This window comes from Cannabis sativa, chromosome 6 (assembly GCF_029168945.1).
Source record: "Cannabis sativa cultivar Pink pepper isolate KNU-18-1 chromosome 6, ASM2916894v1, whole genome shotgun sequence".
Taxonomy (NCBI): Eukaryota; Viridiplantae; Streptophyta; class Magnoliopsida; order Rosales; family Cannabaceae; genus Cannabis; species Cannabis sativa.
In genome coordinates, this window is record NC_083606.1 from 4,106,911 (window position 1) to 4,125,466 (window position 18,556).

General features: G+C 32.6%; 3 protein-coding genes across 3 annotated transcripts; 2 read left to right on the forward strand and 1 right to left on the reverse strand.

Annotated features, from left to right (window-relative positions):
• Nucleotides 1-1,455: 1,455 nt before the first annotated feature.
• LOC115725617 (xyloglucan endotransglucosylase protein 7-like) lies at nt 1,456-3,679 on the forward strand. The gene is made up of 3 exons (XM_030655201.2): nt 1,456-1,902; nt 1,984-2,177; nt 3,063-3,679. The coding sequence occupies exons 1-3, from the start codon at nt 1,603-1,605 to the stop codon at nt 3,466-3,468; spliced, it is 900 nt and encodes a 299-aa protein (XP_030511061.2). The 5' UTR covers nt 1,456-1,602; the 3' UTR covers nt 3,469-3,679.
• An 8,302-nt stretch (nt 3,680-11,981) lies between these two features.
• Nucleotides 11,982-13,663, forward strand: LOC115725615 (xyloglucan endotransglucosylase protein 7-like). Its single transcript, XM_030655199.2, has 3 exons — nt 11,982-12,392; nt 12,492-12,685; nt 13,040-13,663. Exons 1-3 carry the CDS (start codon nt 12,048-12,050, stop codon nt 13,455-13,457), a joined length of 957 nt encoding a protein of 318 aa, XP_030511059.2. The 5' UTR covers nt 11,982-12,047; the 3' UTR covers nt 13,458-13,663.
• A 1,019-nt stretch (nt 13,664-14,682) lies between these two features.
• LOC115694819 (nicotianamine synthase-like) lies at nt 14,683-16,107 on the reverse strand. The gene has a single exon (XM_061116894.1). It carries the CDS (start codon nt 15,748-15,750, stop codon nt 14,914-14,916), a length of 837 nt encoding a protein of 278 aa, XP_060972877.1. The 5' UTR covers nt 15,751-16,107; the 3' UTR covers nt 14,683-14,913.
• Between the last annotated feature and the right edge of the window lie 2,449 nt (nt 16,108-18,556).

The following is an 18,556-nucleotide window of genomic DNA, read 5'->3' on the forward strand; positions in this document are numbered from 1 at the left end:
GAGAGTTTATAGCAAGTACTAGTACCTACAAATTAAAAGAAAAACACTTTTCCTTCCTGCACTTTCAAGTCGAAATACTAAAATAATATATAATTAATCATTATAACTATACAAATACAATGAAAAGTAATATTATATATATCACTCAAAAATAAATAATGGCTAAAATTAGAGTATACATGGCCACCCATATATGTAGTTTATCTGGACCTTGTAAATTTTCGAAGCACCTTATATTTCGAGGGTTATAATAATACAACTTTTATGTTTATTTATATTTATTGGTCTTCCATGATCACTTATAATAATTAAGTGATAAAACATTTAAAAGAAACAAAAAATATTAAGAAACGGCACCAAACCCATTTAGATATGTCGTATGGATTTGTGAACAAAACATAAGTTATAACTAAAGTCGGCCATTTTCGTTAGTGTGGTACAACCATTTTCAAGCTGTAATTTTCATTTAAAATCTGTAGGAAAGTATTTCCTTAATAATAGTCATTGAGGCATATTTTTTAGTGCTTGCAATATGGGTCCTATGACATACAACTCGAAAACGACATAAATTAAATAGGAAAATTTACAAAAATATTAGAATTTGAGTTAACTTTTATAAAAATACTGTGACACGGAACCAGTATAACACAAAACATAACGATTCAAAACAACAGTAGAACAACTAAAAAACATCAGTAGAACACCAGTTAAAACTTAACACAGTATACTGCAGTATGAAACTTATAAAAAAATACAGTAAAATAATAAAAATACCGTCTGACAGTATTTTTATAAAAAAAATAACAAAAATTAGTATACCATGTAAATTTCCCAATCAAATATTACTTTTTACCTTAGTGATAAATCTAAAGTTCTTAAGTATTACTTGAGGGAATTCAACAATCAACACCTACACTAATTTAATTATGGAAGAGACTTTTATAATCACAAAAATAAATTATATTTTCATCAATATCTCTTATAAAAAAAAATGTCACCCTCTCTAAATTTCTCCTATTTTTTGGCCATTTGTACAAATAGTAGTACATAGCCTAACTTCCTTGTATGAATATGAAATAATAGTGGGCCGGGCATTGACCATTAAAGGCCGGCGGCCCAAATCCGCAGTTTCAACTCTGAATTCTCAAACAAAGTTGGTGCCTCTTCTCTTGTCGTATCTTAATAGTTAATAGCTCATTCAAATTAGTGGATATCACGTTATTATATTTATAAATAAAAGGACTTTAATAATAAGTTGGTCACTTGGTCATGACCTCCCTCAACTCATTTAATCAAATTAAAACTTTGGTTTTCTTAAACATATTCTTAATAATAATAACAAATCCCTTAAAATGGTATAACATATTAACCTTAATTTCTTGCTTACATACTGGTTAAACATATTTATATAAAAATATATTTTGTGTTCTCAAAATGGTGTTCAAGAAAAACATAGCACCTAGACTTAATCCAATGACATAATTTTAATTATATTATAATGAACCAAAGTTATTAATGCTCATCATCAACTATATATATAGTCCTATATAAATACATGGTTCATTAATTAACACTATATCTAAAAACATAATACTCACAAAAATGAAGAAGTCTTGTGTCGTTTTGATGGTTTTTTGCCTTGGTGTAAGCTCATTGATTGTCGTTTTGGGTTATGGTGATGATAATGATAATAACAATAACAATAACCTTTACAAGAATCTTGATGTAACATGGGGTGAAGGTCGTTGCAACATAATCAATGGTGGGAGTGTTATGGCAGTGTCTCTTGACAAAGTTTCAGGCTCGGGTTTCGAATCAAAGAATGAATATCTCTTTACCAAGATTGAGATGCAAATTAAACTTGTTCCTGGAAATTCTGCTGGCACTGTTACGGCTTTTTATGTAAGTTTATTAATTTTTATTTAATGTCGTATATTTAATGTATAGTTACTAATGTTAATGTATATGAATTAAATGTTGCAGTTATCTTCGAAGGGTGACCAACATGATGAAATAGATTTTGAGTTTTTGGGGAATGTTTCTGGTGATCCTTACACACTTCATACTAATGTGTTTTGTAAAGGAGAAGGAAAAAGAGAACAACAATTTCGATTGTGGTTTGATCCAACTGTTGATTTTCATACCTATTCTATTCTTTGGAGTCCTCAACACATTTTGTAAGCCTTTTTTCTACCTCTTGTGTTAACAAATTGATACTAGTTAGACCATTATAAATTTTATGGGTTTCTATATTTTTGTGCAAAAATAGGGTTTTTTTTAAAAAAAATATTATTTTATGGAAAAATTGAAGAAAAACTTAAAAATATGAGAAATTCAGGTAAAAATAACCAGATACCCTTATAGTAACTAGAGAGGTAATGAGTTGCCATATAAAGGTAACCATGTATCTTATGTTATTTTTCCATATTTTTTTAACTTTTTTCTAAAATTTTCACATAAAATAACTTTTCTTTGAGAAAAAATATATTTTTATAAACTTATACTGTAAAATCCATAAAAATAAAAATTCTTCTAAATTTAAAGAAATTCAAAATTCTTCTTGCATTGTTTGTTTATCATTTTAACATGCCTCACATTTATATATGATGGGACATTTAATTATTGGTGCAAATCAGTATTAAATTTGGCATTACAATGCTAATTTGCACTAATAGTAGAATGTAAAAATGCAAAAGATTATTTTATTTTTTTCTTCTTCTAAAAAGATAATAATTTAATTTACATATATATTTGAAAAACATCATTTTTTTCACTTTTAAATATACCATAAACCTACCCTTTTACTTTAGTTTTAGTACTATTTTTAATTAGTGTAATGATATATATACAAACAAAATAAGCACCAAAATGTTACACTGAAACTTAATGATATGTGGCAACATTTTTTAAGTTGTGAGTCCCATTTAACCAGAAATGATTGGCTGAAAAATGTTTTAGTGTATTTTTACTATTGAACTTTCTTTATTGTGTAGTTTTGGTATTGGTGGTCTATGAATACACATACTTATGGAGTTTTCTCTTTGTTTTGAGAAATATTATAGGTTTATGGTAGATGGAGAGCCCATTAGAGAGTTCAAGAACTTAGAAGGTGTTGGTATTCCATACCCAAAAAGCCAGCCCATGAAGCTGTACTCAAGTCTTTGGAATGCTGATGATTGGGCCACAAGAGGTGGTTTGGTCAAAACAGATTGGTCCAAAGCACCATTCACGGCCCACTTCAAGAATTTCAAAGCCCAAAATGGTTGTAGCTGGTCTAATGGTGGCTCATGCAAAACCCTATTCTCTTCATTTAGCAACAATCACAGGCTTTGGGATAAACTTGACCATAAAGATCAAGAAAAGATGAGACAGATTCAAAAGGACAATATGGTCTATGATTATTGTACTGATTACAAGAGATTCCCTCAAGGCCCCCCAAAGGAATGTTACTATAAGAATATCTACTAATTATTAATTAGTTACTATTTGATATTAAGGGATAATCATGACCCTTATATTTCAACCATTTTTCACATTCTTATTGTTATTATTATTATTAAATTTAGTTTTATGAATTATAATTCTTTATTTGCGTATCTATCATACATTTCTATGTTACTTGAACAATGAATGAAGAAATTATTTCTTTGTTAATCATGGCTATAAATTAATATTTTGGAATCAAAATTATTTCCACTAATTATTATTATTTTCACACAATGTACTTTAAATTAATTTGTTAAGTTATTTTTAAAATGCACGGATAGGAAGAATATAGTACTAAGGTTATGTTTGGTGTTTGGGATGGAGATGAGGAAGGAATGGTATTAAGATATGATCAATTTGGGTAATCAGGGGATTAGTGATTAATCAAGCTTATGCATAGAAGGGGCTGAGAATGTTCTATTTTCTGTTATGCTGCTTTGTCTTTTTCAATTCTGTTAGGATTGTATTATTTTCATATCATTGCACTCTGCCAGCTGGACAGAGTATATTCCCCTGCTGTAAATATTTGTAACCCTAAAGCTATAAATACAACTCGTCTCCCTCAGTCTCATTTGAGCTGAGCATTTGTATTTCTCAATAGTATTATAATCTCTCTTGGTATCAGAGCCGACATAGGCCACTGCCATGTCTACCGGTAGCCAAACTCCACGCGGAGGAGAACACCACACAGGTGTCGATGATGGTGCACATCAGAACACCCCAGGCCAGTTCAGCTCCCCTCAGATCACCACTGGTAATGTTCAGTATGGCGCTCAGATGGGATCTGCAGGTTTCAGCAACGCACCTTTTGGAAATACTCTTACACAACCTTTTTCTATCAAACTTGATAGGAATAATTACACACTTTGGAGAAATCTGGTCTCAACAATCATCAGAGGGCATCGGCTTGAAGGATATGTCAATGGAACTAAGATCTGTCCTACAGAATTTATAGCTATTCCTGGAGGTCATGAAGAGTCGACTGGTGTTCTCGAGCAACAACTAAATCCTGACTATGAGCGTTGGATCGTTTGTGATCAACTCCTCATGGGATGGCTTTACGGGTCTATGACTGAAGCAATCGCAACAGAGGTTATGGGGTGCACTTCAGCTAGAACTCTTTGGGTAGCTTTGGAGAATCTCTATGGAGCGCACTCACGGGCCAAGATGGACGATACTCGAACAAAAATACAGACTATTCGCAAAGGAAGCACAACCATGGCGGAGTATTTACGACAGAAAAGATCACTTGCAGATAGTCTAGCTCTTGCTGGGGACCCTTACCCCGAATCTCATCTGATTTCAAACGTTCTAAGCGGCCTTGATGCGGAGTACTTAACAATCGTGTGCCAGCTTGAAGCTCAAGCCAAAATCGGCTTAACCTGGCAGGAATTGCAAGAGACTCTGCTGAGTTTTGACAGTAAACTCAAACGCCTAAACTTGCTGGTGTCTAATGGAAAGAATGCAAGTTCAGCTGGTGTTGGTCCCTCTGCTGCCCTTGCCAACAAACATCCAACAGGTCGCGGGTATCCTAATCACAACAACAATGGTCGAGGAGGCAGAGGCTATGGTTACAACAATAATGGTCAAGGAAGAGGCAACAACTCTGGACGTGGTCGAGGGAGAAATGGAGGAAGAAACACCAAACCAACTTGTCAAGTGTGTGGGCGCTATGGACACTCCGCTGCCTATTGCTACAACAGATACGATGAATCATTTATGGGTTTCACACCAGGAGGAAACAACTCTTCTGCTCAAGAGAAAAAGGACCCTAGTGCCTTTATAGCCACACCAGAAGTTGTCGACCATGAAGGGTGGTATGCTGATTCTGGTGCGAGCAATCACCTTACCTCTGACCAAGACAACATGACCAATAAGACCACCTACAATGGTAAGGACAAACTGACAGTAGGAGATGGAAATCAACTAGCCATCTCTCATGTTGGTTCTGGTATTTTTAAATCTGATTGTGGTAACTCTTTGCATTTAACTGATGTGCTACATGTCCCTAATATTGCAAAAAACCTGATTAGCATTTCAAAGTTAACTGCTGACAATAAAGTTTATGTTGAGTTTTTCTCTGATGTGTGTTTTGTGAAGGATCTAGCAACAAAGATGGTGGTGCTGCAAGGGAAACTTAAAGACGGTTTGTATCAGTTGGAAGGTCACACTACACAAAGCCAAACTTCCTCAATCGGTTCACCATTGTCGAGTCATGAACCCTCTGGTTTTTCTTCAAGTTTGTTTAGTGGTTTAGTTGAGTCTAGTTCACAGCCTCCCTTTAAAATTAATCAAAGTTGTATTTCCTCCAAAGACCTATGGCATAGGAGATTAGGTCACCCTTCTTCAAGGGTTTTGAATCAAGTGCTGAATAGTGCATGTGTAAAGACTTCTGTTAATGAAAATTTAATGTTTTGTGAGGCTTGTCAATATGGGAAATCCCATTCTTTACCTTTCAAATTATCTGAAAATAGAGCCACTAAAGCTTTAGAGTTAATCCACACGGATTTATGGGGGCCTGCCCCCGTAATGTCCAACACCAATTTGAGGTACTACATTCACTTTGTGGATGATTTTAGTAGATATACTTGGCTTTATCCTCTCAAAGCCAAGTCTGATGCTCTTGGAGCATTCGTTCAGTTCAAAACTATGGCTGAAAACCAATTTGATTGTAAAATCAAGAAGCTTCAGACCGATTGGGGGGGAGAGTACCAAGCCTTTAGCAATCTTGTTATTGAGAATGGAATTCTCTTTCAGCACTCTTGTCCTCACACCTCCGAACAAAATGGTCGTGCTGAACGAAAGCACAGACACATTGTCGAAATGGGCTTAACCCTTCTTGCTCAAGCCCATATGCCGCTAAGGTATTGGGTTGATGCCTTTCAAACATCAGTCTATTTAATTAATAGGCTTCCTACACCTGTGCTTAAGGGGAAGTCTCCCATTGAGGTTTTACTTAGGAGGAAACCAGACTATAAGTTCTTAAAAACTTTCGGTTCAGCTTGTTACCCATGTCTTCGTTCCTATCAAACTCACAAGTTTCAGTTTCACTCAACTAAGTGTGTCAACTTAGGATATAGTGAGTTTCATAAAGGATATAAATGTCTAAGTTCCAATGGGAGACTCTATATTTCGAGGCATGTCGTATTTAATGAAGAGGAATTTCCTTTCGAAAATGGTTTCCTAAACAACTTCAAAAAGGAGTCTGAAGTTAATCTTTCACTTCCCAGTACCTGGTTTCAACTTCCCTTTCAACAAACAACTTCTCATGAGTCAAACAATGCTCCAGCCGTGTCCTCAAACTCTGAAATCCATACTGATACAAACAGGTCTGAGCAAAACAACAGCACATCACCATCCTTGAGGCTGGACCAATCACCCACGGATCAGGTAGATCACTCTAATAATTCTTTTGTTGAGCTAGACATTGATCCCACAGAAACAATAGATGATGATATGACAGTAACACAACAAGATCATGTCACTGCTGCCTCTACTCAGCCATGCCATCCAATGATCACCAGATCCAAGGTTGGCACCTTTAAACCGAAGACTTACACAGCCCAAAGCAGATGGCAGGGTGATATAACCGAACCTCTTACTGTCCAAGAAGCTTTGGCTCACGAGGGGTGGAATAGAGCAATGACAGAGGAGAATACTGCCTTAATCAAAAATAAGACCTGGAAGCTGGTGCCAAGATTGAAAGACATGTATATTGTTGGTAACAAGTGGGTGTACAAGATAAAGTACAATGCTGATGGTTCAGTTCAAAGGCTCAAAGCTCGTTTAGTTGCAAAGGGCTTCCACCAAAGACCAGGAATCGATTTCGGAGAAACGTTTAGTCCGGTTGTCAAAGCATCAACAATTAGAGTGGTTCTTACCATAGCAGTTGCAAATGCGTGGGATGTTAGACAACTTGACATAAACAACGCCTTCTTGAATGGTGAACTAGAAGAGTCGGTGTATATGGAACAACCCCAAGGCTTCGAAGACAAACAAAAACCAGATTATGTGTGTAAGTTGGAAAAATCGCTCTATGGTTTGAAGCAGGCCCCACGAGCATGGTATGACCAGCTGAAAAATACTCTTCTCAAATGGAATTTTGAAAACTCTAGGGCTGATACTTCTCTCTTTCTGCTGAAAACATCCAGGTATGTCATTATGGTGCTCATTTATGTGGATGACATTGTCATCACGGGAAATGACACAAATGAACTGAATCGGTTCATACAGAATCTTCACAAGACCTTTGCTCTAAAAGACTTGGGAGCTCTTAATTTCTTTCTTGGAATCGAGGTTTTCAGAGATGAAACAGGGATGTACCTATCTCAAGGGAAATATGTTGCTGAATTGCTTAAACGAGTGGAAATGACCAATATTAAATCCTGTCCTACTCCCATGACAGGTGGAAAACCTCTGTCCTTGCAAGATGGAGAGGAGTTAACTGATCACACTCAATATAGGAGTGTAATAGGGGCATTGCAATACTTGACACACACACGGCCAGATATCGCTTTTGCGGTAAATAAATTAAGTCAGTTCTTGAAGTGTCCCACTACTGCTCACTGGACAGCCGCAAAGAGAGTGCTTCGCTATTTGAAAGGTACTATACATCACGGCATACACATTAAATACAGTGACAAACTTCCCATTGTTGGCTACTGTGATGCAGATTGGGAATGCTGCCCAGACGATAGGAAATCAATATCTGGTTACTGTGTGTATTTTGGTGAAACGCTGATAACTTGGTCATCCAAAAAACAAACCGTGGTAGCACGCTCAAGTACCGAGTCAGAATATCGAGCCTTAGCTCAGATAACGGCAGAGATAACATGGCTGGAATCTCTGCTTAAGGAAATGAAGTTCAGCTTACCTTCCACACCAGTTATCTGGTGCGATAACATGAGCGCCATAGCTCTAGCTTCAAATCCTGTTTACCACGCAAGGACTAAACACATCGAACTCGATATACATTTCATTCGGGACAGAGTTTTACAAAAGAAAGTGGAAGTAAGACACATATCAACACAAGAACAAGTGGCAGATTGTCTCACGAAGGCCTTAACTCATCCCAAATTTCAGGTGCTGGTGGACAAACTTGGTGTGACAAGCTCACCCCTGCGTTTGAGGGGTGGTGTTAAGATATGATCAATTTGGGTAATCAGGGGATTAGTGATTAATCAAGCTTATGCATAGAAGGGGCTGAGAATGTTCTATTTTCTGTTATGCTGCTTTGTCTTTTTCAATTCTGTTAGGATTGTATTATTTGCATATCATTGCACTCTGCCAGCTGGACAGAGTATATTTCCCTGCTGTAAATATTTGTAACCCTAAAGCTATAAATACAACTCGTCTCCCTCAGTCTCATTTGAGCTGAGCATTTGTATTTCTCAATAGTATTATAATCTCTCTAATGGAGAGGAAGAGAGATATAGATTAATTGAGAAGGATGGAGAGAAGATTGAAAATCTTTTATGCTGCTTGGTCAGTTAGGAAAGAGAGAAGATAATGAAAATGGTTGTTTGGTAAGTTAAGAAGGAAAGAACATAATTCTCCAATCCTTTGTTTGGTATGAGAAGTATATAAGAAGAGTTTTGCAGTGAATATTTGTGATGGAAGAGACTTTGTTTATAACTCAACTTATGTAATTTTAGGATTCGTACAAAATAGTGGGATTATGTCTGTATTTAGGGCGTGTTTAGAAAATTTTAGTGTAATTGGAGGTAATTCTATAATTTGGCATATTTGTTTGATCATGTAATTACACTGTAACTGTGTAATTGTAAGTAATTGAGGGGTTCCAATTTTACTAGTCATTTCTCATGGCCCTTATGAGAATTGAGTGTAATTACTAGACTTTTCATTTTAAACATACAATTTTCCCGTGTAATTACTAACTATTTTGTCAAACAACGTATTATAAATTCATATGTAATTACCACCTCATATCTAAATACACACCTTGTACTTTAAAATATAGTGTTATTACTGGACTGTGTAATTACCATTGTAGTAATTACACTACCTAATAATTACACAGTTACTTCCAAACACACCCTTATAGGATTTCATAGATCATTCTAGAAATGTAATTAAAATAATTGTTGAAAAATTAAGACTAATAGTGCAGAATTAAGATGAACAAAACTTTAAACACTCAAACAATTAGTAGTGACAAGATTAACAATCTAGAACAACAATCGAATAAAAACAAGGGCAAATAGAGTATGTAAAACTAGAGACAATAAAAAATACAAAAAATAAAAAAATTAACACCAAGATATATACTGGTTCAAGACCGATAGATCAATGTGATCTATGGCTCTACTCCAGTTCTGGAACACCATCATAATCCTTCTTTATTGATTGAGCAAGAAAATGTACAAAACAATTGAGACGAGATTCTTTGTTGAGTACTCACAAAGTGTTTCGACTCTCACACTTTACACCGAATAATCTTCTTCATCTACAGAAGACTTTTCTTACAAAACCCAAACATAATCCTAAGAATCTCTCTACCTCTCAATCTTTTCTTTCTCAAACTCTCAATCTCATCCTATTGAGTTCTCAAACTCCAAAATTCTATTGTGTCCTTAAATAATAAGTGAAGGTGGTATTTATAGGCTTAGGATTAAGATCCTAAAGTCAGTAGTAGGAAGAAATAAAGTTGTTAAGTTAGTTAAAAACAACTAACTTAACCAACTCCTGTTTGAGCGAAGTCTCCACGTCAGCTTAAGTGTAATGACCTTCAAGAATATAAACGAGCTCCCAGATACGAGGGCCATAGGCCTTTGCCTACTTCTACATAGGATGAAGGCATTGTAGTCGACTATTTGGAATTGTCATTTTAGGAGGAATATAGCTAGCTAACTGGAACTCCTTTTTAGGAAATGATTAGCTATCCTGAAGACAGGACCTAGAGTGGAGATGATAGACATCCGAGAACACCCTCCCGACTTGACTATCATTTCACAAGACTCTTTTGGGACTGACAACCGCAGATAACGATTGCGAAAACCTTTTTGTTTGGAGGAACTATACCATAATAACTAACTACAAATATATCATTCCTATTACTAACTAGTATGAAATAGTTTTAGAAAATTCAAGACTTATTAATAAAAAAAACTCTACTAAATACATGAAGACTCTAAAAATTTTAGTAATTGAATGAGCACTCTAGAAACTAGAAGAAAATTCTAGAAATAAACCATAGTAAATCAAGTTTAATATATTTTAACACAGTGGAAATCCAAGTGAGGGACGACCAGTGAAGGTCAAGACCTTTAGGGTTGAGGATCGTTGTAAGCTGAGCATGACTTGCAAGAGAGAGAGAGAGAGAATGAGAAAGTGAGTAAGAGTAGTAAAAGAGAGTTATAAAAATAATCTCATCTGCATCAGTTTAAATTGTAAAACTAAAGCATTTGTTTTAAACCGACGCAAAATCGAAAATTGTTGATTTAAGTCCCTAACTTATACAAAATTTTAGAATGGTCTTTTCGTATATATCAATTTTGGGCATTGATCGACATGTTGACACACGTAAAAAAACCAGTGTGTATGTACTATAGTATGGTAGGGGAGGTTTCAATGATGGGATTGAGTGAGTCTTAAATAAATTAAAATAGAGTGTTCTCTCTTTTTTGTTAGATCATAAAGTGGTTAATTTTGATACTTTCACAAAAGATGCTAAAAAGGTGGTAAAATAATGGACTGATACTAGAAGGGAAATTTACATCATATACTAACTTTTGTTATTTTTTTACAAAAATACTGTCAGACGGAACTTTTTACTTTTTTACTATATTTTTTTATAAGTTTCATACTGCAGTATAATGTGTTAAGTTTCGCTGGTGTTCTACTAGTGTTTTTTAATTGTTCTACTGTTGTTTTGAATTGCTCTGCTTTGTGTTTTACTGATGTTTTATAAAAACTCAGTATTTTTGAAAAAAATTTCATAGGACAGTATTTTTGTAAAAATTGACTCAAATTCCAGTATTTTTGAAAATTTCCCTACTATAACAAGTCCAGGCCCAATTGACGAAACAAAAACTACAATGTCGTACAAACAATTTTACTGTCGTACATACATTTTTCAAAGTAAATTTCTTTGTCATACATGCTCTTTAATTAATATATTAATTTTTAAATGAAAAGTAGGTGGCGTTTTCCTACGTGAACGTATGGTTACCACGTTGAGAATTTTGTTAATTTATCTATATATACACATTATATTTCTGTCGTTGACACTATTGGATTGTATATTGAACAAAAATTAATCTGAAAAATGAAGTAAAATACTATTAAATAGGATTTCATTCTTTCATTTATTAATTAATTCATTATATATTAAATGATAAGTTAGTGGTGAGGCATATATAGCTAGCTGGATTCGAAGAGTTGTTGTTCTAAGTCATTTAGACTACTACTTCACAACTAATAAAAATCTTCAATAATAGAATTAATCATAATAATAATAATAATTATAACGATCGATAGTGAAAGCCCATGATCAAGTCATAATTATAACCTATAAATATGAAACATTTCAAGCTTACAATATGTCAAAACAAAACTCATCAAACAACAACATTAACAACAACAACTTAAGTGGATATCAATATCATACCATGAAGATGTCGACTAGGGTTTTGTTGGTTTTTGTTGTAAGTGTTATTAGCTCTTCATGCATTGGTGTTTTGGGTGGTAATCTCTTTGATGATCTTCACTGCACATGGGGAAATGGTCGATCTAAGATACTCAACAATGGCCAGCTTCTTAATGTCATGCTTGACAAAGTTTCAGGCTCGGGTTTCGAGTCAAATGACAAATATCTCTTTGCAAGGATCGATATGCAAATCAAACTTGTCGCTGGTAACTCAGCTGGCACTGTCACTGCTTTCTTCGTAAGTTTTTTTAATTAAATTAGATTGGATTGAATGTTTATATATATTTGATTAAATGATTATACTAATAATCTTTTGTTAATTATGATTATTGATCAGTTGTCTTCACAAGGAAAAGGACATGATGAGATTGATTTTGAATTCTTGGGAAATGTTAGTGGACAACCTTACACAGTTCATACTAATGTGTTTTGTGATGGAGAAGGTAAAAGAGAGCAACAATTCCACCTTTGGTTTGACCCCACTGCTGATTTTCACAAATACTCCATTCTTTGGAGTCCTCATCACATTGTGTAAGTCTATATATGTATATATATAATTTTGTAACAATATTCTCTCATATATATTATATATGTAAGATATATATCTATAAACTATACTAATAGTTAACATGATCACTTTATAGCAAGGGCTTACAATAGCTAGCTAATATCCAATGTAATGATCCTAAAATTTGAGTTTATATATGGGGGAATTTTTATTTAAAAAAATATTAAAAGAAAATATAAGAAAAACAATATAAAGTAACTAGTTGCCGGATCTAAAGAGATAATTGATTACCCATTTGATTACTCTAAAGTAACTAGTTACCTTTACTTGTTTTTATTCAAGTTAAATAATGATGATTAATTTGTTTGTGTAATTAGGTGGTTGGTTGATGACACCCCAATTAGAGAATACAAGAACATGGAGAGCAAGGGTATTCCATTCCCTAAAGACCAAGCCATGAAGCTTTACTCAAGCCTTTGGAATGCTGATGATTGGGCCACAAGAGGTGGTTTGATCAAGACTGATTGGTCAAAAGCACCATTCAAAGCATCCTTCAAAGAATTCAGAGCTGAAAAATATAAGTGTGATTGGTCAAGAGGATATGCTTCTTGCTCACCACCTTCAAAATCAATATTCTCATTTTGGACTAGTCCTGATGTGTTGTTCAAATCACTTACCAATGGTGCTATGGGAAAGTTGAATTGGGTTAAGAACAATTACATGATCTACAATTATTGCAAAGATTGGAAACGTTTCCCTAATGGCCTTCCCAAGGAATGTCAATATTCCAACTAGTCATTTCATGGTGATATGATCATCATCATCATCATCACTATATATCATTTTCAATATTTAATTTTCATTTGCATGCAATCTCTTGTATCGATCTTTTAATTATTTATATATTTTGTTAATTTTTGTATCAATTTCATGATTAATTGTATGATGAGCTGATCATCATGATCATGTTCATCTCAATAAAAGAGAACAAATATTTCTTCATATAGTATTGTATTGTGTCTGTGCTGGGCTTATTTTATTTATTGCAAAAATTATCTTAGCACAAAATTTGTTGCTAAAAATATATTATTCGCAATTGACAATATTAATAAAATTAAAAATAGTATTATAATTTGTTGTAACACTAAAAAAATTAAGGTCATCTTTAGTAGTGACAGTTTTATAGTCACGGTATAAATTTTTTGTAACTAAATGTGACTTACACTACAAATTTTTTTTACTTTTAGTCACAACAAAATTTATGACTAAAATTGTAAAAAAATTGTAACTAATTATAAAATATTATTCTTATTTTGTGACTAAAAGGTTCGTGGCTAAAAGTATTAGTCACAAAAATTACAATTTGTTGTGATTCAATGTGTTTTTAGTCACAATACTTGTTGTGACTAAAACTAAATTAGTGATAACTTGTAATTAAATGCTATGTTTTAGTTAAAGTAACATTTTGTTGTGACTAAAAGTCACATGTAATCACAAAAAAATTATATTGTGACTAAAAAATTATCATTAAAAAGTAGCTATTTTTTGTCGTGTTACTATTTAGATACAAGTTGTTATTAATTTAATTTTAGTGATTACAATAAATATTGTGACTAAAAATAGTTTAGTCACAACAGATTATGATTTTTGTAATTAATATATTTAGCCATAAGCCTTTTAGTTACAACATAAAAATGATAATTTATAATTAGTTACAATTATTTTTACTTTTAATCACAAGTTTTGTTGTGACGTTTAAAAGTAAAAAATTTTATATAGTATAACTAAATTAAATTAGTGATAATTTTGTATCTAAACTTTACTTTTTAATATAATGATAATTAATTTTTGTAACAATTTATAATCTTAGTTGGGAGAAATTTTTAACATAACACAATTTTTTTAGCCTATTATTAATTAGAAGGAGATACACACATAACTCTGGTATATATATATATATATATATATATATATATTGACCAAAACCACAAGTTTACTATATATAAGTAGGAATTCAAAGTACAAAACGCAAACATACATATATAGATAGGCTACACAATCACTCTTCCCCAAGATCATGGAAAGAAAATGGAGCTAATACTAATTAAAAATAAAAACACACACAAAAAAGGAATAAACTCTCTCTCTCTCTCTCTCTCCCCTCTTACAAAGTAAGCAACTATTACAGATAAAGCTCCATGAAACCTTACCTTATTATTAAGATATCATTGTCATAACTTAATTTAATTAGCTAAGTAAAGGGCTTTCGAACAAGAACAACCGAGTTGATAACCTCATCATTGGGATGAAACACACAAAGAACCTCAAAACCAACCAAGTCATGCTCAACCTCAACAATAGGGTACAAAAAAGCCCTAGCTCCATTGGCACTCCTCACAAGCAACAACCCTCCTTCCTTCATATACTTCCTCAAGTGCCCTAAAATCTTAACCTTCTCATCTCTACTCAATCCAACAAGAGCAGCCAAGAATATGCAATCATACTCACCAAGACACTCCTTCAACTCCATAACATCTTTAGTCACAAACTTCATTCTCTTCTCGAGTTCTTCATCCGATGCAACGATCCTACGAGCAAGGCGATTCGCCTTCTCGTCTAGGTCAAAGTTATCAAAGTGAGTAGTTTTCATGTGTTTATTTGCCAAGACTAGGGATGTCAAGGGCATAGGACCGGACCCCACGAACGCCACCTTCTTAGGGCTCATCGAGCCATTTTCGGCCAAGATGTTGTACTCCATTTTAGCTAACTTTATGTAGTTTCCATAGTATGGGAAGAGGTTGAGGTTGTTGAGTGGTTTTGGTGTTTTGGTTATGAAAGTAGAGAATTCTAGCTCCATTAAACCCTCGGCTTGGCCACAAAGGTTGATGAGACTCTCTCTCTTGAGTTGGAGATCTTGAGGCAAAACCCTAACATCGATTGTAGAAGGAATGGTACACAAGTTGACCAACTGAGTGAAGAGTGCGTTGACTTGCTTGGAGGGTCGAAGTGACTCGAGCTTTGATATGTTAGTGTGGATTTGAAACACATAAGATATGAGTAGGTCAACTGGGATCATTTGACTTTCCATTTTGGAGAATATGATTAATTTGATGTTATATATAGCTATAGATATATATTGAAGATGAGTTCTTTGAGCTTTGATGGAAGTTTAAGTTGGTCTCTCAACTATATATATAGATTCAAGAAATTTGAATAAAGCATGGATTTGAGGAAGTGTGTATATTATAATTTGATAAATCTTATTATTGGTAATAAAGTCAGCGTGCTGCTTCATGCAACTTTGGTTTCAATTTTGACTGATATATCTTCGTTGAATCCCATGTTTATATAAATATGTATAATGATTGTTTCTATTTTCATATTTTTCAATTATGAATAATAAGTTATGATTATACGTCATTTTGTTTTTGGGACTTTTTTATTTTTACACTTTATTAAAATAGATTTTTTTGTATTTTTACGGAATTCTACATAGAAACTTCTATTGCAACCAGCGTTGCAACTTAATTTGCAACAAAAAATCGTATAAAAACCTCTATTGCAACTAGCGTTGCAACCACTTTAAAAACCCAAACTATAAATTTTAAAAAAAAAATTAAAAAAATAGTATATGAGGTAATTGTCTTAATTTTTTTTATAATTTTTGAAAAAAAAAAATTAAACATAATTTGCGACCAAACTTATTATAATTGTGCCAAATTTAGTATAATATATTGCTATGTATTAAATTTACATCAGTATTTAACATATTATTAGATCACAGTACTTTTTTGTTAAAGGAACCATATTTTAATTTTCCAACCTCCTTTCAAGATTTTTATTTTTTTTACTTATTTGTAATTATATTATCTACCTATAGCTTTTTTTGTCATAATATTTTTTTTATTACATTGATGTATTATGGAAAGTCACATTTGTTGTTGTGAAATATAAAGTGCTCCCTCTCATGTGGTAATAAAAATAATAATAATTTAAAAAAATCATTGCAAAAAAATTAATAATTAAAAAAAATGAAGTTATTATTAATTAAGCTTGCTAATTGTTCAGCCACATGCCATCCACATTCTTTATTCAATATATATTATGTATCATATCAAATTTATCATTTGTTTAATATTCTTGTATCCCATATTATAGGCCTTGATATCATATAAATATGCAATATTTATTAGAAGTAATTAATAATTTGCTTATATATTTATTAGAACCCATCATGAAGTCACTACAAATATTATATATATATATGGTTTATATTCATTCCACACAACGTGTCTTCTAATAATAGTACTATCTATATGTATCATATATATGCGTGATTTAACAAAATAATAAGATGATCCTTTAAATTTTTTATGTTCACACTATTATTAATTTATATGTATATATATTTTGCTGAAAATGTGAATCTCTAAATTGAGGCATGAGAAATGCCGTGGCCCGTCGGCAACATCACATGCACTTAATTTGTTATTATATTAATTAATTTTCAGTTGTTAGAGATTTTATTACAATGGAAGATAAACCAAGATATATACAACTCAATTGTAAAAATAATACAAGGACAATAAAAGAGATTTGATGAAATATATGTTACAATACATATATATACACTATAAATTATATATATATGAAAGGTAGAAGAGAAGATTACAACACATGCATGTAATATAATATATGTATATATAACAAGAGAATAATATATATATAAACACTCACTCACAACCTTGAGTGTAGATTAGTGGGGATCACCATGGCTTGAACAAGGTATTACACCTTTGTCCAAAAGCTTATTTCCCCCTATCTCTAAGCACTAAGGGAACTCTCTAGGAAATAGCTTTGGGAATTATCAAGCCTTTTAGGGTTTTCTAGCAAAGTGCTTTCTTGATAGAAAACTTCATCTCTTACAAAATGAGCACCAAAGACCTCCTTTTATAATGTATAGGTGATCACTTAGAATTCAAAATACACAACACTCATTTCTCTCATATAAATGAGTATTAATATAGTTTGTAACAACTATATTTCATACCATTTGAATCCTATCATCAAATTGTGTAATAACCCTTTTATTACACTAATAATGTGTGATCAACACATGAGTTACAAGTGACAACAAATTGTAACTCCTCTCCAAGTTACAACATGTAGGTTACAAAAGTGTAGGTTATAAAATCATAGGTTACACATTTATTTACCATACACTTAATATATATTATTCACATATATTTATCACATTTTAATCTACTTTATTATTATATTATAAAACAATATAACATCAGTACCTACACTAAAATATTATATATAATAATTTTTTAGTCCCAACAAAATTTTTTTGTGATTAAAAATTTAAGACTAAATATAGTATTTAGATAAAAGTTGTCACTAATTTAGTTTTAGTCACAAAACATATTTAGTCACAACAAATTATGATTTTTGTGACTAATATTTTTAATCACAAACTTTTTAATCACAACGTATGAATGACAACTTATAATTAGTTACAATATCATTTACAGAGTGTGATAATCAAAGTGCTCAACCTCTTGTTCACAATACAATTTTCCACTCATGAACCGAGCACATTGAGCTTTAAATTCATTATATTCTCAGAACTGATCAGGCAGTTGATATGTTTACTATTTTAGTTTCTTTGTCACAAAGCTACACTTAGAACATGTTAAGTAGAGCTTGAGAAGAGTGTTAGTGAAGGTTACACATCAGTTAGTTAGTAAACAACTGAAGGTTAGGCAGAGTTTGCTAACTCGTCTCAATTGGTATTGTTTTTATGTAACAGAATTCAATTATACTATTTTTATATATTCACTACAAAAAATTGTTATTTTTAGTAACAACCTTTTAGTCACAATATAATT